Below are 22,257 nucleotides of genomic sequence, written 5' to 3' on the forward strand. Positions count from 1 at the left end.
GACACATGGGGGTTGTTATATGATTGTCTCTTTTTTTAACATGTTGGAAATTTTCCATAATAAAAACTTTAAAGATGGGGAAAAAATATATATTTGAAACTGCTCCTTTTCTATCCCAAGAATGGCAACAGCATTCGAGGGTTTGTGGGAGGCATCTTGGGAAAGTGTTGGAAACCACTTCCTAGTGTTTTTACACACCAGTGTCTTTGACTTGAAAGACCAGTGGTCAGACGCTGCCGGTTCTTAGTCTCATGAGAGTGAGTGTGTGGGAACGTCCCAGCTAAACAGCCAGACCACGTCGGATTAATCTGCACATGCTCCCCTGGTGCCCCTGCCGAGGGGCCGGCCAGCGCTGACAGCCCTCTTGTTACCAGTGCCTTCATCCATCACCAGGTCCTTCATTAAGAGACCGCGGCTTCGGAAGCTGCGGAGCGATTTGCAAGTTCAGCAGAAATCAGTTTGCTGTGTTTTCATCAGTGTTGGAGACGCATCCATGCTGTTGGCTGAAGCTGTGTTTTCTTCCCCACCTTGACTCAGGAATGTTCTGTGCCCGGAAGGGCTCAATTGATGACCTGAAGGGAGGCATGGGCTGATGGCTCACGTGGATGCGGGCCTGGGGTGGGACCAGCCAGCCCAGTGCCCGCTGCCCTGAAGGCCGTGCTTCTGCTTTTCAGACTGGGCCGCTGCCGTCCGCGTCGCTGCCCTGGACTGTGCAGAAGAAAAGAACCACGAGGTGTGCCGAGCCTATGACATCCACTTCTACCCCACCTTCCGGGTGAGCGCCATCCTGCCCTCTCTGGGCAGGCTCCTTCCTCTGTCCCTTTTGCCATCTGTGCCCACCTTTCTTCACGAGGGGCTTCTTTTAAGTTGAAATTCACCACATAATGTAATTTCTACATTTTTAGCATTTTGCGCATGCTTCTTGAAACTTAATAGGAATTTCTGTTTGCGAAGGGTCACCTCCTTCATTCCACCTGTTGGGTGTGTCAGTCGCTATGGGACTGTCCACACACGCAGCCCCGCTCACACCCAGCGAGGTGACAGTCGGCATGGCCAGTGAGTGTGGGAGTGATGGGGAGCCGCTGCTGGAGCCCTGGTCTAAGGCCTCCCCACCCCGTGCGTCCACCACGTGTGTGGCCTGTGTGAGGCTGCCCCCTGGGTGCTCTACACGTGCACTGATCCGCCAGCGCCGCTCTGACGCCCGGCCTGCGTGCTGGGTCTGCCCCCAGACAGGTTTATACCTGTTTCTTCCGCCAGGGGGCAGAGAGTAAAGTGGGATCTGTGGCAAGTCAGAACCACATATGCGTCTGTGTGTGCACGTGTGTGCGGTCACATGCCTGCACAGAGCGCATCATGGTGACATGGACATCTCAGGAAAAATGCACCTCTCAGCCCCCATGCCCTGTCAGCCCCAGAGTCCTGTGCTCTGTGGCGCAGTGTCCCTGTTCCCCACTCTGCTTGCTGAGCTGGGGTTTTGTTTGTTTTTTTTTCCTTCTTCTCTGCAAAGCTCCCCAGTACATTGTATATTGTAGTTGTATGTTGTATATTGTATATTGTAGTTGTATATTGTAGTTGTGAGTTTCTCTGGTTGTGCTATGTGGAGCACCACCTCAGCGTGGCCTGACGGGCGGTGCCATGTCCACACCCAGGATCTGAACCAGTGAAACCCTGGGCCACCAAAGCAGAGCACGTGAACCTAACCACTGGCCACGGGGCCAGCCCCCTGAGCTGGGTATTGACTGCTGTCACGGCAGCTGTGCATCTGTCACCCACACAGACCACGTGCACTGGCCTGCCTGGTGCCCCAGTCCCACCAGAGGGACCCTTCTCCTGAGTCCGGCGTCACTTGTCCGAGAGTTTTATCACATTGAATGTGCTCCTGTCTTGCTTTTTCCACTTTGGGCACCGGATGCGGTGCTGTGTGTATGCTTGGGCCTTCACTTTCACTTACGAGGGCGTTGCTAGGAGCCACCCACATTGTTGTGTGGCTGTGGCTCATTGGTTTTAGTTGCTGAGTGATATCCCCTTATGTCATGGTAGCACAGGTTCCCATCCCCTGTCCTGACTGGGCACTTGTGCTGCTCCTGGCTTGGCTGCCGTGAGCGTTCTCGCGCGTGTCCTGTTGTCCGTGGCTGGAGTTCCATGTGGGCACGGGCCTGGAGTGCAGCTGCTGGGCCGCAGGGCACACGAACCATCCCTGCCGACCGTGATAGTGATCACATCTTCTGTGTTTGTTGCCTGTGTGTCACCCCATCTGTGAAATGTCTCTTCGTGTCGTTTGCCTGTTTTCCTCTGGGGCTGTTTGTATTTTCTTTGATTTATTGAAGACTGCGTGTTCTCGACGCTTCCCTTCTTTCAGTTGTGAGGCTTGGGAGTGTCTTCACCCCGTTTGTAGCCGTCTTTAATGTGTGTTTTGATGAAGAAGGTTTTAAGCGTAAATCAGCATAAATCCTGCTCCCGTGCTCAGAGGGCCTCGGCAGAGTCTGCGTCCCCCCTGGAGCCGTTTGTGTTCTGCGAGCTGGCTGTCGGGACACAGTTAACCCAGAGTCAGGGAGGGCGCCCTCTTTTGTGGTTTGTGTTATGCGAGCTGGCCGGCTGTCTGGACACAGTTAACGCCAGGGTCGGCGGGGGAGGGGGGCGCCCTCTTTTGTGGTTCTAACCCTCTCGGGTCAGAAAATGTAAACAGCATTCTGACGGGTATTAACCACCACTCGTAAATCTGGTAGGAAACACGAATATCCACAGAGACACATAGAAACAGCGTTCGTCATCAGTTAAGGTGACCTTTCTGGAGGAAGTGGACCAAGACTGTCTTTAAGATGATGGTCATTTGTTGCTTAAAGATTAACCACTTACACAGACACCAGGCAAGGCTGTTTCTTATTTGTTCTGTGTTTTCTCTTAGTATTTTAAGGCATTTACAAAGGACTTCACAACTGGAGAAAATTTTAAAGGTAAGGACATAAGCATTGTATTTTACGCTCTTAGATTCACCTCATAAGCCAATTAAAGTAAAATTGGTTTCAGGAGCCTAGAAGGCTCACCTGATGGGGTCTGTGCCCCCACAGCATGTTCGCGTCAGCGCCATCCTACCTGTCTTTCCTTTAAGAGTTCAAACAGTCATAGTTTCATAAAATTTTTATTTTGTCTTTGCCTTCTTTGGCAAATACGGTGGTGAGTTTTCTTTTTTTAAGTAAACCTGTTTTTATTGAAAAAAGACATTTGGAGACGTGCACACATGACACGTGCACACCTGGTGAGTTTTCATGCGTGAACCCACGGGTAGCCAGTGTCCAGACGTCAGCTGCGGGTGACAGCTGTTCTACGTACATCAGAGGTCGTTTGCACGTTTCTGAACTTAGTGTAGATGGACTCGCAGCATGTCTGGCCCCTTTGTCTCCATGCTGGGTGTGAGATTCATCCTTATTGCCATGTGTCCCCAAATCCCAATTGTTCCCACCCTCGTGGCTGTCGTCTCCTGTTGTGTGAAGCCACCGCTGTCTGCCGCGCACTCCCTGGCCTTGGTGCACCCTGCTGGGGTTCCCTGAGTGACGCGTGCCCGCGCCATGCCCTCTGGGGCCCTGGGTGGGTGGGCGCTCCACGCGGCGGATGCGGCCGTGATCGTGGCGTGCTTCCCTGCAGGGCCCGACCGAGAGCTGCAGACGGTGCGGCACACCATGATCGATTTCCTGCAGAACCACACGGACAGACGCAGGCCTCCCGCCTGCCCGTCTTTGGACCCTATTCGGTGCGTAGTTCTGCAAAGACAGTGACACTTTACCAGTTGAATTTAATTTTGTAAAATATAGATTTTCATTAAGTGCTATGGGCACTGGTCTATGATGGCCAGCTCACTGTTCTTGAAAGCACTAAAAGCCTCTTTTTTTTCTGTTAAAAGGCCCAGTGACGTTCTTTCCCTCATTGATAACCATGATGGGCGTTATGTGGCGATTTTGTTTGAAAGCAACAGCTCCTACGTTGGCCGTGAGGTACCGTGTGGCTTCTTTCCCGTCTGCCCACGTGGTGGGAGTCGCGTGTTGGGTCTGCAGTTAGACCCCCACATAGCAGCTGCTTCTCCTTGCCTCGTGCGCTTGGGTTTCGTTCCTTCTCATTAATTCGCGGCATCGTGGTGCATGCTGTTCAGCGAATTTGCTGGTATAGAGGGAAGACTGAGAGTGGGGGCGTGCCTCCGAGGGGAGGCAGGAAAGGCCCCAGAGTGATGCCTCCGTCCCTGGCGTGGGGCTGGGAGGGAGGCTCTGGGTGGGCGGGGGGCCCTGGTTTTTCGTGACAAGCTGTGTCTTTCCTTGAGGGCATGCTTGCTTGCTTCTGCGTTATTAGCAAGATTTTTTCTCTGCTGTATTCTGAACTCTCAACTTTTTTGCCAAGTCCAAGATTCTGTAATACATTGTTTCTGTCATCGAACTTTGTTCTGTCATTTCACATGTGGGTCTGAAACCTTTGCCTTTGGCGAACTCTCAGTAAAATCCAGGGATGGGATCTGGGGATGGGTGAGAGGAGTTCCCTGACACGCGGCTGGCTGGCTGAGAGGAGAGGAGGCGCCTCCCTCTGGGAACTGCTTCCTCCGCGCCGAGCCCCCGGCTCCCTCCCTTTTGCCATGAGCTCAGGAGGCAGTGTGCTCCCCTGGGCGCTTTGCTGACACGCGTGAGCAAGCTTTGATGTGGATGCATGTGTGAGCACCATCCAGGTTTGCTGGTGACAACAGGCTGCTTTCTCTGGCTGACCACGCTCGAGCCTGGCTCATAAGAGTCCTGGTGGCTGCTGTGCCTGGTCTGCACTGTGAGCAAACGCCCTTCTTCAGGACACGGCTGGCTCTGTTGCTGTCTAAGAGAAGTCAGGAGGGGCAGGTTCTGTGCTTGATTTCTTGGTGGTGTGCGGGGATTGCGGGTCATCTTTCATACTGGTCCAGCTCCTGAGATGCCACTCCTATGGGCCCTCTGCTACCAAGACCTTGTCACTCTGCCTTCAGCCTAAGCAGGACCAGACAGGGGCAGGTCCCGAGGGAAGGAACGGCCAGCCCGGAGCCTGCTGGCACTTCGCTTGGCTGACCAGGGCTGTGTTGCTCTCGGGGGCTGCTGTTAGCTTCCCAAATTCAGGGTACATGCTGCCTGGTGCATGGCCATGTGTGTCAAGGGAAAGCTCAGGGCTAGGGGTGTGGCCCCACAGAGACATGGTGGTGAATGCATTCGCTTGATGAGTGTGAATTTTGTGGAGGATGTGCTGACTTAAAAGTGTAGTCAAGTTCATCGACACACGTTTTCTCTGCTAGTCTGTACGATTGCTGAGATTATAGTTTCTGCCTGCGGCATGTGTCTCAGCATTGCCTTAAAGTGCAGTAAAGATTAAGATGTAAATGATGGTCTGGCTTATAGAGGAGACGATTGCAGGTTTGTTCCAGATGACGGTGTTCTAATTTCTGTAGGCATGCTCCTTTTGTCCTTTTGTGACTGCTATTCCTGAGAACATTGCCATCCATGGAGCGGGTGATGTTACTTCTCGTCCAGGTGATTTTGGACCTGATTCCTTACGAGAACATCGTGGTGAAGAGGGCGCTGAGTGCGGATAAAGCCTTTCTCGACAAACTTGGTGTTCCTTCCGTCCCTTCCTGCTACTTGATTTACCCAAACGGGTCGCACGGATTAGCTAACGTGTAAGTGTAGTTGGGCTCACAGAGCATTTGCGACCCCTGGTGGGATCCGGGAAACCCTTCAGCGTGTAGGGCCTCACCTGGGCTGGACGCTGGCCTAGTCTGTTCTTCGGAGCAGCCTGGCGCGCTCCTTCCCTTTCTCCAGAATGAGAGGCGAGGCCGAGTGGGCTCTGGCTCTAGGCCCCTTGCGGTCTGCTCTCCTTGCTAAGGCCAGCGGACACCGTTTGCCTCTGCACTGGATGCGGACTGAAAAGTACACAGCTTGGGTAAAGGTTGGGAAAAGCGAACAGATGAGAAGGTCAGGGCCCGTCCTGAAGCCCATGGTGTCCGCCCTGGGCCCACCTGTTTGCCCGGGTGGTCCCACTGCCTGGAGGCCCCGTGTGAACTCAGACTGTTTGCTCAGCAGTTCTTGATGAGTCACCATCTGCTGGGAACACAGCAGTGAGAAGACAGACCAGTTTCCTCCCTCCCTGGGCTTCTATTTCAGCTTCTGGAAAGTTTAACTGGGGCACCAAGGGCACCCTGCCCCAAAGCCTCAAACATGTCCCCATTTCTTAGGCACTGTTCTTAAAAGACAGACAGAACTTGAGGGCAGGCCAGGAGGCCTCTGTGGAGCTGGGTCACCTGTGTCGCACTCTGCGGCAGAGTTCGTTAGGGCTCTCAAGGCACCTGGGCCAGCACACCACGCCCCCGGGCCTGCAGCAGAGGCAGCCCATGCCAGGCCCACAGCACGGATGGTCCTTGACAGGGCTTCCCTGAGCACGTTGCTGTTTTGTTTTGAAGAAAAATTCTTGTTTTATGTTAAAGGTGTCATCTGTACAACTTCTTAGCACACGATGTTGGTGTCTCCCCAACACCACTGCTGCTTCCTCTCTGGGAGTGAGAATGAGCTCTGGACACTTTCACCGACCCGCGAGCTACACTGGGAGTGTGCAGGAAGGGCCCTTACGTGTCCTCAGAGCGCGCCCCTGCCTCGTTAAGGGGCCATACGGCAGCGCTCTGGGGACCTGACCAAGGCCGTCAGGGTGCCCCCGCCTCTTCCCCCAGCCCCGACTTCCAGATGTCCCACTCAGAGCTGGCAGACTGTGGACGAAGGCTCTTAGGCATGTTCAAATCCACAGTTTGAATAAAGCTGATACTGGCAGAGGCTCAAACCAGCTTTACAAACCATCCTAATGTCCCCTGAGCAAAAATGAATCCTAGTACTTCTTACAGCTGTAACTCAGTGGTTCCTTGTGGGTTTGTCTCACCTTCTCAGGTGGAAGGCCAGCTCCCTGAGCCCTGGGCTTTGCTCCTGTCCCGTCCCCCTGCCCACGATACCTGTCATAAATGTCGCAGAATGAATGGGGGACAGTCTGGGTAACTTCCCTAAATCCTGGAGGGAGGGCTCTTCTCAGCCTGGTGACGCAGGTGCCAGGGTGACTTCGTGCCTCGTCCGGACCCCTGCAGAGGTGGCCCGGGACCCTGGAGTGGCTCTGAGCCCCCCCTTGCCCTCCCCTTTCTCGTAGCGCGAAGCCTCTCCGGTCATTTTTTTCCTCTTATTTGAAGTCGTTGCCAGATGTGAGGAAAAAATCACTTTCGTTGCCTGAAAAGCCAAGCGAGGAAGAAAATTCTGAAATTGTGGTTTGGAGAGAATTTGACAGGCAAGTATTCCTCTTGGACTGAGCTGCCCCGGGAGAGACGGGGGCCGGCATCGGGGCACGGATGCAGAGGGCTGCGGGCACGGCTCATGGGCAGGGGCAGATTCTTTTGGAAGCCACCACCCAACTCTTGGCCATTCAGGAGTCCTCGATGTTGCCTCGCTGTGGGGAGTGGGGTCCCGCGGGGGTAGAGGCAAAAAGGAGGGTATTTACACGAAGAGAAGGGGGGTTTTCAGCTGACTCCATAACGTTTCATCTTAGGTCGAAACTGTACACGGCAGACCTCGAGTCGGGGCTGCACTACCTGCTGCGAGTGGAGCTGGCCGCGCACAAGGCCCTGGCCGGGGCCGAGCTGAACACGCTCAAGGACTTCGTCACCGTCGCCGCCAAGGTGCGTGGGCTCTGAGCGGGCTGTGGTGCTCTGCTCTGCGGAGCGGCGGCCAGGGAGGTTTGCCCGCCCGCCTGCTGGGAGCTAGCCGACTCGGTCAGGGGATGCGCTCCTCCCCTTGGCTGGGTTGGCCTGTGGGCTCATTCGGCTCAGTTACAAACGCATGCTGGCCGCCTGACCCTGCTCTGAGCCCTGGGATGTGGGGGCACAAAGGTCCCTGCTCGGTGGGGGTAGAGTGGAGCAGAGGCCCGGCATCTGGCACCTGTTGGGAAGGCAGGAGGCGCTGCCGTCCTCAGGGGAGGGCAGGACTGTCCGGGGACAGCACGGGGTTGGAAGCAGTTTGACTCGGCGCGGTGTGACGGGCATGTGCCGATGGCCTGGGTGAGTGTGGGTGGAAGAGAGGCTGCACAGACAGCTCCCTCGGGGTGTGGCGGGTTAGGGAGGGAGGCAGCTGTGGCAGCTGTCGTTGTCACCTGGAGTCTGTTGTGTTGGCCAGGAGCTCGTGAGTGGGCTGGGCTGGCACTTCCACCTTTACGAGCAGAGGGAGCAGGTGGATGGCTCGTGTGCTGGCTAAAGCTTAGAGATGAGTGGCTGTTGGGGTCACATTCCCGCCACGAACTCTTAGCTCCGGGGCTAAAATCCAGGGCTTGTCTTTTTCTTGGCCCAGAATTCTTACGTTGTACAGAGCAGCAGGAAGCAGGAGGCCATCCCTCTTCCCTGGGGACAGACCTGAGCCTTTGTCCTCTTGGCCCCAGTAGGCCCTTCTGCTCTCTGACTTCTGGGATAGCCCAGCCCCTAGGCCTGCCCCGTGCCTGTCGGTCGCAGTAGCCTGGGAACTGGGCCCTTTGCTCCTGCTGCTGGCCACAGGAGAAATATTTCCTTCAGTTGCCTCGCTTATAATGCTGAGACCTGAATGACTTGTTATTTAAAAGATAGGGAAGCTTAATTAAAAGATTTCTCTTGGGGCCGACCCCATGGCTGAGTGGTTGGGTTTGCGCACTCTACTTTAGCGGCCTGGGGTTTCACCGGTTCAGATCCTGGGCGTGGACCTGGCACCACTCATCAGGCCGTGCTGAGGCGGCGTCCCACATGGCAGAACTAGCAGGACCTACATCTAGAATATACAACTATGTACTGCGGGGCTTTGGGGAGAAGAAGGAAAAAGAAGATTGGCAACAGGTGTTAGCTCAGGCGCCAATCTTTAAAAAGAAAAAAAGAAAAAAGATTTCTCTTGCCAAAACTAAGGTGCCTGATACAGTAATTCATTTTCAGCATTTTGGATAGTCAGAGTTTACTTCTATAGTATGATTTCTGAAGAAAATGAGGGAGATAGGATTTATGTTTAAAGGAATAATGAGTCGCATAATATATTTCAAATGAAGAGATGAAAATCATCTAGACAGGTTTTCACCCCTTGTGCCGTCGGAGTTCAGAAATCTCCAGCTGCCCTCATTCCTTTAAGAAAGTGCCCTGCTCATCTGTCCCCAGGCTGCACACGTCGCCAGCTGGGAGTAATTGGGAGCCGTGTGCTCCACGCATGCTCTCTCTGCTCTACCGTCATCTCAGCTGGGGACGCCGCGGGTTTACACATGTGCCACAGGGCTCTGTGAGTCTGGATGACTTAGTGATTTTTCCAAAGTTTACCTAAACTTTGAATTAAATGCTGGTAAAAATAAAGTGCTGGGAGGTTGATAAAGGTACTTTGTAGCCTGTGTAGGAAAGAAAAGATGTTACAGGGTTGAAAATGTGATGTTTCTGCTGTTTGTTTTAGCATTCTCATTAGTAAGGTTTTAGCTCAGGTTTTTTTGTTGTTTTTTTAAAGATTGGCGCCTGAGCTAAAATCTGTTGCCAGTCGTTGTCTCTTTTTTTTTTCTCCTTTCTTCTTATCCCCAAAGCAGCCCGGCACACTGTTGTATACTCTAGTTGTAGGCCCTTTGGGTTGTGCTGTGTGGGACGTCCCCTTAGTGTGGCTTGATGAGCGGTGCTGTGTCTGCGCCCAGCATCCGAACCAGTGAAACCCTGGGCTGCCCAAGTGGAGCGCGCGAACTGAACCTCTCAGCCATGGAGCCAGCCCCAGCTCAGGTTTTTAAGAGCTTTCAGCAGCCTTCATTTTGCACACTTAATAGGCAACACCTAATCGAAGTTCCTTCCAGAAAGTCCACGGTAGCACGGGATCATTGAGCTCGATGCTTGTCCAGGCCTCTGCGGTGCGGCCAGCTGCATGGCTAGCAGAGCATGGCATTCAGCAAGCCAGCAGATTGCACATTTGTGCATAAAGACCTCAGGGGCGTGCACATCTTTTCCAAGTAGTTTCACAGTCAGAGATGGCACAGGCAGGAGGTGGAGGGCATGAGTCTGTGCGGCCGGCGGGTTAGCATAAATGACCAGGAGGAACATGGAACAATAGGCTGTGAGTTCAGAAAGGACTATAAAGCCCTTGAGAGCATGAGAAAGAGGGCATGCTGTGGCACGTCCTGTCGTTGTGAAGTGGCTGCCTGGCGTGAGGAAGAGTGGCTGTCGGCACGGTGCTGGACGGGTGGGCAAGACGCCGAAGAAAGGCTGGAGGAAGGGGGCTCTGGCTCAGCTTCCTGGAAGGTGTCGGCCGGAAGCCTGGTTCCCCTCTGCGTTCCCCCTACCCCAGTTCTAGGTGAAGGCCCTGGACTGGTGGAGACATTTCCCCCACCAGCCCCACTTGTCGGTGTCAGGGCAGGCCTGGCCTCTACCCCGGGGACCGCCGTGCCCTGAGCGTCTTTAAGTGTGGTCCTTCCTCCCTCAGCTGTTCCCCGGCCGGCCGCCCGTCAGAAGGCTGTTGGAGACACTGCAGGAATGGCTGGCCAATCTTCCCCTGGACAGGATCCCCTACAATGCCGTCCTCGACCTGGTCAACAACAAAATGCGGGTGAGCCCAGCCCCTCCCAGAGCTCGGGGCATGTTGTTCTCCTGTAACTGACCAGCTGGGGCCCCGATGCCGTGTGTGGGGAGGGGACGCTGTGCGTGCATGTGGACCTGCCAGTGCGGCAGGTACCTTCATGCCTGCAGCCTCGAGGGCCCCCGTTTCCCTCCGTGTGACACCCCAACGATTTTCACTGTCCCCATTTCCATGACGACTTCATATCCACTCCCTCATCCGTCTGTGGTGCTGTCACCATCATGCTGAAGTCTTCAGTTTAAGGACAGGTCACCAGAAACATGCTGTGAGCGCTGTCCTATAGAGAAAATGAGAGAAAGACAAGGTTTTCTCAAGCAGTGTAGCACTAGGTCTTTTTTTATTATTTAAATTTTTAGTGAACTCATCTGAATTTTACACCTGAAGTTTTTATTTCACTAAAAAGTGAATAAAAACGACGTGCTCAATACGAAGTGTGGCAGTCCTGCTGGAGCTGCCACAAGGCCGGGTGCTGGGAGGCGAGGGCCTCAGAGCTCCCTTCCTTGGGCCGCCTTGGTGGCCTCTGCGGCCACAGGAGAGCTTAACACCCTTAAGTAAACCCAGGGTCATGCTGTCAGCATGCTGCACGGTTGGCATTCGCTGCGCAGGGGCACGTGGGGCCATTGTCCAGGCTCTCGCCAGCTTTGGTTGCTGTCTGCAGCTGAGGAACAAATGGCGGGGTTTCCTGCCTGGACCTTCCTCCACTGCTCCTCCGAGCTTGAGGTTATCGTGGCATCTTCCCACACAGGACCTGGGACGTGTGACATCTCCCACGTGCGAGCGTGTGGCCTGGGCTCCGAGCGGGGGAAGGGGGCTGGGACAGAGCACTTCAGACTCAACTGCCAATAACCCTGTGCCGGTCAGCCTGCCAGGGGCCCGGGGCGGCCGGGACAGCCTGTCACTGTGCTCGGGACCCGCTTGGTTGGGGCGTGTGTCTCCTGAGCCCTTAGGACCCTGTCAGGCCCTCAGTTTGCTGACAATACGGTGAATATCCTTGCTCGTTCTGGCCAACAACTGTTGGGGAATTGAACTTTTTACATTTTTATTTCTATTTTATTAATCTTCTCCTATGAATTTCATTATAACTGATTCTAATTTAAGAGAAAAGGTGGATGTTCTTCTGCTTCCTAGTGCTAATTTATCAAGACACAGATAAACTCTTCCTTTCTCCCCAAAGGCTGGAAAGAACAGGCCACATCCCACATTCTGAGAACGTCTATAGTGAAGTAAACCTTTTCTTCTCGTTGGTTTGGTATTGAGTTTAAATTTACATGTGGTCAGTTGTACGGTTAGGAATTTTGATAAATGTATGCCCTGTGTAACCGCCACCCAATCGAGAGAGGACCTTCACCAACTGTTTTTAATTTTAACAATTACCTCTTATTTTCTCTTCTTTTTTTTCAGATTTCTGGAATATTTCTTACCAGTCACATCAAGTGGGTTGGATGTCAGGGGAGCCGACCAGAGTTGCGGGGTTACACGTGTTCACTCTGGAAGCTGTTCCACACGCTGACTGTGGAGGCTGCGGCCCACCCGGAGGCACTGGACGACACAGGTACCGTCCTGCGCGGCCGGGCGCCGTTAGTCCGATGACCTATTCCACGCGGAGCTGCTGGGGGCTGTCGGGAGCACACGTGCAGACTTGGTTTGCTGTGTGTAAGGCAGCACGTCACAAGGGACGCCCCTGGGGTCCCATGCTGAGGAGGCTGGAGGGGAGCATCTTTTCAGGACTCGGCCTGTCCCTGCACGGGCTCTGGATGCTGGGGCGTGAGCGCCCGCCTCTTTAACTCGCAAGCCTGTGCTCAACTGGTCTGCAGGAAATGAATCATAGAGAAGAATGAGGGGACACGGCTAAGAATTTCTCTGTGGTGTAGACATCTCTTTTTTTGCTTTAAAAAATATGGGAAGGGCCAGCCCTGCTGGCCTAGTGGTTAAGTTTGGCATGCTCTGCTTCAGTGGCCCAGCTTTGGTTCCTGGGCATGGACCTAGCACCACTCATCTGTCAGTAGCAGTACTGTGGCGGCGGCTCACATACAAAAAGAGGAAGACTGGCAACAGATGTTAGCTCAGGGCAAATCTTCCTCAGCAGAAAAAAAAATAACTGAAACGTATTTGGAGAGGTGTATTAGTTATCTGTTGTTGTATAACAAATTACCCTAAAACTTAGCAGCTTAAAGCAATGCACATTTATTATCTCACAGTGTCTGTGGGTCAGGAACTCAGATGTGGCTTAACCAGGATCTTCTGCTTCAGGTCTCTGACCACCTCAGGCAAGGTGTTGGCCAGGGCTGGGGCCTCCTCTGAAGACCCGCCCATGCTCACTCTCGAGGCAGTGACTGGATTCAGGTCCTTGCTGGGGGGCAGGCACTCTCAGTGCCTCACCCTGTGGCCTCTCCGTAGGCAGCTCACACCACAGCAGCTGGCTCCACCCGAGCAAGCCAATGAGAGGGCATGCTTCTTGGGGTGATAACCAATGTCAGAAGTGAGCCAAGCCTGCTCACAGAGGGAGGGGGACCACGGGGCCATCTCAGGCTGCCTGCCACAAGAGGTGAGAAACTGTAGAACTTCAAGTTGGGTTTAATAATTTCAGGTATCAGGCCAGTCCTGTGGCCTAGTGGTTAAGTTTGGTCCACTCCGTTTCAGCAGCCCAGGTTCAGATCCCAGGTGCAGACCTATACCACTAGGTGGCCATGCTGTGGCAGTAACCCACATACAAAATCAAGGAAGATTGGCAGAGATGTTAGCTCAGGGCGAATCTTCCTCACCAAAAAAATAAACAGAGAAAAGTAATGTCAATTATCAGACCATAGCGCGGTCAGAATTATCTCATTTTATATCCTACATGAGACGTAAAACTGTGTTGGGTTTGTATCTACTTTGGCCTTGTTGGATCTGTGCTCCAGTGGGAGCAGGCCCCTGGCAGCCTCGGGAAGAACAGCTTATCTTTTACTTGTTTTTTACTCATTCGGCTTCACTAATGTTTGTATTAAATTGAAATTAGAGTCTCTTGACTCATACATTCCAATATTCTTTCCAGTACAATTGTACAATTCCAGTACAATATTCTTTCCAGTAAAATTCTCTTATACTTCTCTTTTGCGGCATAACAAACTACCCCAAATGCTGTGGCTTAGAACACCCCCTCTGACCTGCTCGTGGGCCTGAGGCTCAGCGGCTGGGCCGGCTCGGCGGGGCGGATCTGCTGTCTGCCCCATGAGGCTTGCTTAGGTGGCAGCAGCTGATCAGTCTAGACTCCACGGGCCGGCCCGCTCCCCCAGGGTGACACTGTGTTCAGGAAGGACCTCTTGAGCCCCTGGCAAGGGGCACGTGGCATCACTCCCGCTGCTCCTGCTGGCCCTGTAGTCTCGTCCAGCCCACGGTCTCAGTGGGGAACTAGAGTGCCCCGTCCCTGGGAGAAGCAGCAAAGCCACACGCGAAAGAGGTGTGTGGCTGTCTTGGGACATCTTCCCCCCCGCCGGCGCTGCTCAGGGTGACCTTGGCTTTCTACTCAGGGGTCCTGTAGGGGAGGGGGCCTTTGACCCAAAGGTTGTTTTTGAATCACAGAAAAAAGGGCAGCGTGTTTTTCAGGAGAAACCTCCCAAACAGAGAGCAAAACCAGGACATCGACACTGCCCGATCTGATGATCTGACAGAAACCCGACCGTTGGGACGCGCTTCTGAAACACGAGTGGGTGAGGGAACCTCAGCTCCAGGAGGAGTTCTGCTGAGGAGCGGGCCAGCGCTTGGAGGGCAGCGTGGTGGCAGCTGGGGAAGGAGGTCGTCCCCAGGGTGTTCTGTGACATGTGACAGAGCTGAGGCCAGCCCGTGAGGTTGTAGTGGCAGCAGGATGACAGAGCACGCGGTCCGATCTTCGGCCTTCTCTCCCTGTGTCGGCGGAAACTGAAGCCGTGTGCGAGGAGGCCGTCTAATGCCGAAGAACTGGGTCAGGCCGAGGCTGCGGATTATGTCTTGGAAGGGTTTTCCTCTCCTTACTGCATGTTAAACCCCATCGACTAAAAAGCTTGCCGCGTCCCCTAATCCCCCCCAGGTAGACGTTTATGGTTCTTGTCCACTTTAAAGATTAGGCGGCCCTGAGTGTGAGCGGTTTGGTGGGGAAAGAGAAAAGGAGGATTACCCAGTGACGCGCGGCAGCTGTCGGCCGAAGATCTACCGGCTGGCGAGGAGCAGACGAGCCGGGCGAGGGGCCGGGGCGGCCCGCAGCGTGTGCTTAGGCCGTGCGTGCCGGCTCACCCTGGGTGCCCCTGGCTGCCGTTGGACACACTCAGAGCCAAGGAGACGTTGGAGGGGCGCTCAGTCTGGGCCTTCCTTGCGGGAGGTGGACGAGGACGCCAAGGTTAATGACGGACGCGGGAAGTGCCCCCGGGCCCTGGCTCTGGGCCTGCGGAGGGGTGTTGCCCTCACCCGGAGAACCCCGAGATGCTGGGGGCCGCGCCGTGTGTGAGGCAAGATCACTCCAGGAGGCTCGCTGTTGGTCAAGGCGTATTCAGTCTCAAAAGCGCGTCTCCTTTTTTCCAGTTATCTTGCTGTGTTTCTTTCAATGCCAACATTTAGTTTGTTTCCATCTCACGTCTCTCATCTGCACGCTGGTCCTCATATTAGTCGTCTGAGAGGGGCACTGGGTCCTCCTGTTAGTGTGACACTGGTGCTTCCCTCTGCTGTCAGGGGTGGCTTTCCTGAAACACTGGTGCGATTCCATCAGAGCATCTTTTCTCCAGCTCCCACGGCCCCTTAGCACTTGTCTACGTGCAGGGGTGGACACTGTCTGGCTGGTGGATGCTGGAGGTTTCCTCACACAGAGAGCTTTAGCCTTTTTATAGAAGCGCACAGGCTGCACCTGGCAGCTGGCCAGTCCGTGACTGTCGCTGCCCCCCTGCCGCCCCCTCTCATAGACGACCATCCAAAGTGTGGGGCAAGCCCAGAGGCACTTCCTAAGGCCAAGTTCCCACTTAGGCTTGTGTTTTGCAAGGATTTCAGAGCAAAACAGCTACAAATTTAGAATGAGTAGCTGCCATTGCCCCACACCAGCCTTTGGGGGTTGCTTGTAAGGCCAGAGGAACTGCATACAGGAGGCAGACCCCAAGGCCAAACCATGGCTTTGGTGGTGAGGCCGAAGATGAGAGGCGGAAGGCCGGCAAGGGTGCCACGCATCCCTCCGAGGGCCCCTCGGAGTCATGGCGTCTCAGCGCCCGTGACTCATTTCCTGGGTATCAGTGCACATCCTGGGGTGTGTCCCACAGCTAGACACAGACGACGGGCCCACATTCCAGGGTGTGCACATTCAGTGTGGCGTTGCGAGAGTGAGTGGGCGGGCACCTTCTGCCCGCAGTAGGCGCTGGGGAGGTGCTGGTTCCGTCCTGCATCCCTGTGCAGACACGCAGGGCTGTTCCGGGTCTGGCCGCTCACCCCCTTCCTGGCTCCCCATGCTTACCCAAGCCCTGTGCTTCTAGTGGAAACAGCCTCACCCCTTCTGGTGACTGTCATTCCGAGGCACCACAGCCGTCTGTTCCCTCGGCAGGTTTTGAAGGCGACCCCCAGGCAGTGCTGCAGACCATCCGGAGGTATGTCCACACCTTCTTTGGCTGTAAGGAGTGTGGTGAGCATTTTGAGGAAATGGCTAAAGAATCCATGGATTCCGTGAAAACACCCGACCAAGCAGTTCTCTGGCTTTGGAAGAAACACAACCAAGTGAACAATCGCCTGGCAGGTGAGAAGCCACGCCGCAGTGGCCTGAGCCTGGGCAAGAGGGGCCAGTGTGGGCGGGGGAGGCAGCATGGGCCCATGGCCCGCCAGCCCATCAGCGTGTCCTGGGGGCAGTGGGGACAGCGCGAATGCACGCACGGCGGTGGCGCCTGAGCTTCGGAGCCCTGTGGCCTGCCCGCCGTGTGCCAGCCTTCCCGACCGTGCCCAGCACACAGCCAGATGTCTGCCTGGTCAGACTCTGTTTCATGGGGACCTTGGCCAGGGAGCTGCTGTAGATGACAGCCGTTCCTGGGCTGCAGTGTCCCTGGATTTCCAGATTGTTCCCTCACCTCAGGGCTCCTGGGCTGCGTGGAAATTTGTGTGCATCCTTTGCTCCCTCATACCCTCGGGTGGCCCCCTAGGCCTGAGTAAATTGGATACTGGAAAACTAAAATATAATTAATTTTCAGTAAGGAATTTTAGTGTCATTAAAATCTGCTCTCAGATGATAAACCAAACCCCTCAAAGTGGTTTTGTTTAAAAAACTAAATAGGGCGCATATATTTTCTCAGGGTTAAGTAATTCAAACTGTTCCTAAATCAGTGGCAGATTAAAATTAGGCTTAAGATAATTCCACTGAGAAATAAATCTTAATAGAGATGAATAGAAAATGCCACTAAACTATTGGTTTTTATTTAATCTACTGTATTATAAAAACACATCACCGCTGTGGCACTAAAGGAGATTGGTTTTTCTTCGCACGAGAGCCGGCTGCTGCCTTGGGTCACGTGCCAGCGGCACCTTTTCTGTTTGCCTGCACTTGTCCATCACCATGGCTTGGCTTAAGGTGATTGTGTGAGCGACCCAGACGCTTCCCCACCTCCCAGCATCCGGCCTCTCCCCTCCGCCCCACCTCCCTCACTCCTGACACAGTCCATCCGGCTGTCCCCGTGGCGCTCGGCTCCAAAGCAGCCGGATGAGACTCCTGCCATGCTGGTCCCTGTCCGGTGCCCCTGGGTGCCCCTGGCCCTGGCCTGCACTGGCCCTGCCTGGTAATGCTGCAGCCCGTGGAATTGTGTCACTCCTTAGATTTTGTCTGTTCCCCAGTCCCACCCCTAGCCTCTGGATTGAGACCCAGCTCCTTAGAGGCCCCCGAGACCTGACCTGGACCCCTGTCCAGTGTTAGCTACTGATTCTGTGCCCCTCATCCGTCCTAGTATGAGAATATCTGAATCTCCCACTGGACGCACACCCAGAGGGCAGCGCCAGGCCGTGGTAGTCTGCATCACCCTCCCGGCTCCATGCGCAGCACGTGGCCTGTACTAAGCAGAGCGGGATAGATACTCAGTCATGAACGGGCCACAGCAGAGTGTCTCCGCTGCTTTCAGGCACATCGGGAGGCCCACAGATAAAGGACTTCATTTTTGCTTACTTCCAGAAGCACTTTAAGGGTGGCAAGGTGTCCCCAATCAGATCGGGGAGCTCTGGGAGCTGAGAAGCACCATATGCTGCTCTACAGCTGGGCCTGTGTGGTCCTTGTGTCCTTGGCAGACACACTGAGCTGGGTGGTCGAGGGGCTTGTCACTGCATCACTGGGGAAAAGCTGGAACGCAAAAACGCAAGCCGTGGGTGCAAAGTGGCATTAGGGCCCTGCCCCCCGAAGCCCTGCACATGGATGGGGGCCAGTTGCAATTGCCCCGACTGAGCTGGGCGCCCCGGGGCAGCGCTCCATCAACACGGCTGGCTCCAGGGAGTGAGCGATTGCGTGGGGCGAGGAGAGGGTGCACCATGGCCTCATGTGTGGCTGAGGGCAGTGGAAAGTGAACTGCCTTTGTGAAGGGTCGCTGAGCAGCAGGTATCAAAAACCTTGAAGATGTGGAAACTTTTTGAATCAAATTCCACTTCTAGAAGTCATCAGGCTAGTGGGCAAAGGTGATGTCCATTGCAGAGCTGTGCGCCTGGCCGTCCAGGGGACTGATCACACAGACAGCAGGAACCGTGGAGGGTGCCGTACAGTTGTCAGAAATACTGAGGCAGGTCTGTGTTATTACTGGCTGAAGAGCAAGTCCAGTTAAACCTGCATGTGGGCTGTGGTTCCGTTTTGTTAAAAGAGATGCGCTCACATTTGCACACTCAGGAGGGGTTGGGGAGGTGCCGCCTCTGGGAGAGCGTGGGAAGCCGGCTGTCCCATACTTTTTTGTCCTCTTTGCCATTCCTAAAGGGACAGGTCTCACTCCCAGAATATTCCTTAGAGATCCTTAAAGGATATTTAAGGTCTAGAAGGGGCCAACAATAGCCACGTGTACCTGAAGTGCTGTGGCAACAGCTGGACAGCGAGTGTCCAAGGGCAGGTGCTCCTGGGGTCTGTGTGTGGGCTGTGGGCCTCAGGTGCACCTTAATGGGGGGCTCACTAAGCAGGGGCCTCAGGGGAAAGGCGCAGAGGTGAGAACCTGGCTCGGCCCATTTTGGGAGCAAAGTAACTGGGTGGATTGGAGCAGGCTTTGGCCAGGTGAGTGGCGGTGTCCGAGTGTGCACACTTCCTTTGCTGTGGCACAGGAACCCGCCACAGGTGGAAGGGAAGACACGACGTTTATGTGGTGGGCTGTAGGGAAAAGGGCTGGCAGCTGTGTAGGAAAGGTGGGAGTGAGGGGAGCAGGGCGTCGTCTGGACCCCGTGGGAGGTCACAGTTGGGGGGTGGAGGGGACAGGTGGTAGGCAGGCAGGAAACTGGTAGGAGCCATGCGGGCGCTGCAGTGCGTCCACCCTGGGTGGGCTGTGGGGTCACTGAAAGGCCTCTTCGTGTTGCTCTCCCTCTTCCTCCCAGGCCATCTGAGTGAGGATCCCAAGTTTCCTAAGGTTCCTTGGCCCACTCCGGACCTCTGCCCGGCCTGCCACGAGGAGATTAAGGGCCTGGACAGCTGGAACGAAGGCCAGGTGCTCCTGTTCTTGAAGGGGCACTATGGCAGCAGCAACCTGGTAGACACCTACTCCGCGGACCTGGGAGACGCCAGCGAAGGAGGCGCCCCCGCCGAGGGCCAGGATGGGGAGAGGGGCCGCGATCCCCCAGAGAAGCCTCGTGGAGCCCAAGGTGCCGAGAGTCTCCGTCCGCCCAGCGTGCTGCCTCCCAGACCTCGCCGGTTAGAGGGCTCGCACCGAGCGCTCAGCCTGAAACTCGAGAGTCTGAGAGGGGCCGTGGGCCGCAGGGAGGCGGGGGCGGCCGCGCCCTTTCTCGGGATGGGCTTCTCCAGCCTGGACATGAGCCTCTGCGTCGTGCTCTACGTGGCCTCGTCCCTGTTTCTGATGGTGATGTACTTTTTCTTCCGAGTGCGGTCCAAGCGGTGGAAAGTCAGGCATCGCCACCCGTCCGTGTAGAGCTGGCAAGACCACAGAAGCGCCTCCGGGAAACAGCCCCCACCCTGCCGCCCGTGGCTTTACTCCTCAAGGCCAGGGGTTCTATAAACACGGTGGACCTGGGCTGGGTCACAGCATGTGGCACCTTCAGCTTCAAGTCCTCCTTTTACAAACACTCTCCCCGCACGGGGCGAGCCGGTGTGTGTGCTGGGGCTGTTGCATTCCTGGTGCACCCAGTGGACGCTTTTCACAGATCTTATAGCAGAAAGACTTCTATATTTTTATTCTTCTAGGTTTAAAAGCAGGAGTGGGGAGTCCAGGCCAAATGAACAGAATTCTTTCCCACCCGCTTTCATCTCGAGTTTACTAGACTGCACGTCTTGCGTTGCAAGGCCTTGTTCTGGGATTTGGAGAAGAACCAAGCCCTTCCCCCCGGGAGGCCACTGGGCGATTCACACGGCTGCAGACCCAGCGCAGGGCTGGAGCAGAAACCGGAGCAGACGCCACTGCCCCCGCCCCCTCCCCCCCACCTCCGCTGCTCCTCCAGCCAGTCTGGTCCTCAGTGGGTCGCATGTGCTGCTCGGCTGCTTGGTTGTTTCTGCTGAAGCTCGAGGCCGTCGGAGCTGAGCAGGGGAGGCACTCGGGGTCCCTGTGCCTTGCAGGCCTCTCTCTCCAGACGCGGAGGTAGAGTGTGAAGGGGAAGGAGGAGCCGATGCGTTTGTGGCTTTGCTGCATTTCGAGAATAACTCCAGAGGCCTTGTGGAGTAGACGTGGTGCTTGGAAGGGACGGGCAGTGGCACCCTTTGTTTGTAGGTCTGGTGACAAGAGAGAGAAGTGAACAAGGGCCACCGCCATCTTCCTGTCCTCAGAGGCCTGCTGTGCACCTGAGATCGGAGCTCATCCTGCGAGGGGTGGAGGGTGGTCTCTTCTTTTGGAGGCGGAGTCCCCAGGGGGCTCTCTACAGGACCCCTTCGTCCAGCACCTGCAGGTCCTGACCTCTAGTGGAACAGAGTGAAGAACCAGGGCTCTGAGCCGGTAAAGCCTGGAGGGGTGCCCGGTGGTCTCACTGGCGCCTTTAAGGCCAAACTTCATTTGCCTAAAGCTGTTTTACGGAGGCTCCTGGCACAGGGCCCCGGACCTCCAGGCTTTGGTGATGAAGTTTTTACCATTTAATGATTTCAACACATTATTTCTAAAACCCAAAACATTCAGAGGTACGTTTGCCTCTGAAGATGTAAGCAAAACAAAACAAGGGGTGCCTGGGACCCTTTCCGTGAGCTCCTTCACGGCCGTCGTTTGTCGCACAGGCTCAGGTGTGCATGTGTCGCGTGTGTCACTGTGATGGTTGTAAGTGGTCTCTTCCGCTTTGCCCATCTTACACTTGTGTGTTTACTAACCGCAGTTGATCATGTGGGGTATTTCTAAGACCACTGTGATATTATTGCAGCTGGGGAAACGCACAGCTGATCTCCTGAACAGCTGGCACCGGCACCTTCTTGGGGAGCAGGTGGGAGCCTGCTGGGCGGCGTGGTCTGCGGCCTCCAGCCAGGAAACCACCCCAGCTGCTGCCTCACTGCTCTGCCCCAAGAGGGGACGTTTCTTCCTGTTTGACACTTTTTTTAACCCCCAGGAGCCTCTGTGTTTTAAAACCCATGAGCCTGTCCTCATAGCTAGCTGCAGGCCTAGGTTATTGAAGACACGATATCGTTTCCTTTCAACTTGAAAACTGAGCAGATTTACACACAGAATCCAAAGGGAAATACGGAGAACCGTTAACTAAACTGCTGTCTGCTTTGCATCAAATGTCTTTTCTCCCCTAAAGTAAGTTTCTCTCAGTGGTGTGAACCGGATGGTGTGTCGGACGCCATTGTGAGTGGTGACCCTTCCCGGGCCCCTGGGGAAGGCAGTGTCGGCTTGCAGGGTTCCTCGCGGTGCTGCCAAGGGAGGGTCACCACTGTTTGAGGGACCAGTTTACCCCTCCGGAGGGGCAGGCTTCTCAGCAGACCACGAGCCGTCAGGGAGGGGTGTGCCAAGGTGGCCGCAGGAGGTGTGTCTCATGTGCAGGTGTGAGCAGTTTTGCACACCTCCCGTGGCCTGCTCAGGAGTGGACTCTCCCTTTAGGCGAGGTTTAAGATCTGTTTTCTAAAGTTGTAAGTAGTGAGACTAATGAATAAATAGTTCAGTAATTTAAATGTGTATTTATTTTTAACGGAAGGATTTTGATTAAAAAGAAGCTAATTGACATGGTAACGTCAGTGAAATTTCTTACCTGCAAGGAAAGTGAACATTTTGTATTTAAGTAAACTATAATGTACACATTTTAAAAATAAAGAAATCTGACATTTGAAAAAATTGTGGTGCTCTTGATGTGGGAACTAGCTCCCCAGCGGTGGTCCGGGCATCGGGGTGGGGCTGCAGACGGGGGCTTCTTTCCCTTGTAGAGTTTATGGACTGGACACCTGAAGTTTTAGAATTTCTTGTATTAAACCGAGGCTTTCTGGAGATGACCCAGCGCTCAGATGGAAGGTGAAAGATGGGAAATGGATTACAGACTAGCTTCTGGGGGCTGATGTGGATGAGAGCCGGTG

The 22,257-nt window shown here is 54.8% G+C and overlaps 1 protein-coding gene across 1 annotated transcript in view; it reads left to right on the forward strand.

Annotated features, from left to right (window-relative positions):
* QSOX2 (quiescin sulfhydryl oxidase 2) overlaps positions 1 to 22,021 on the forward strand; it is a 35,415-nt gene extending 13,394 nt beyond the window's left edge. The window contains exons 2-12 of the mRNA XM_008543260.2: positions 675 to 775; positions 2,906 to 2,954; positions 3,643 to 3,748; positions 3,899 to 3,989; positions 5,523 to 5,668; positions 7,174 to 7,308; positions 7,567 to 7,696; positions 10,470 to 10,592; positions 12,024 to 12,174; positions 16,156 to 16,344; positions 19,143 to 22,021. Coding sequence (XP_008541482.2) covers positions 675 to 775; positions 2,906 to 2,954; positions 3,643 to 3,748; positions 3,899 to 3,989; positions 5,523 to 5,668; positions 7,174 to 7,308; positions 7,567 to 7,696; positions 10,470 to 10,592; positions 12,024 to 12,174; positions 16,156 to 16,344; positions 19,143 to 19,690 — 1,769 coding nt within the window. The 3' untranslated portion in view covers positions 19,691 to 22,021. The remainder of the gene's footprint in view (positions 1 to 674; positions 776 to 2,905; positions 2,955 to 3,642; positions 3,749 to 3,898; positions 3,990 to 5,522; positions 5,669 to 7,173; positions 7,309 to 7,566; positions 7,697 to 10,469; positions 10,593 to 12,023; positions 12,175 to 16,155; positions 16,345 to 19,142) is intronic.
* The last annotated feature ends 236 nt before the right edge of the window (positions 22,022 to 22,257 follow it).

Source organism: Equus przewalskii, chromosome 26, assembly GCF_037783145.1.
Source record: "Equus przewalskii isolate Varuska chromosome 26, EquPr2, whole genome shotgun sequence".
Lineage (NCBI taxonomy): Eukaryota > Metazoa > Chordata > Mammalia > Perissodactyla > Equidae > Equus > Equus przewalskii.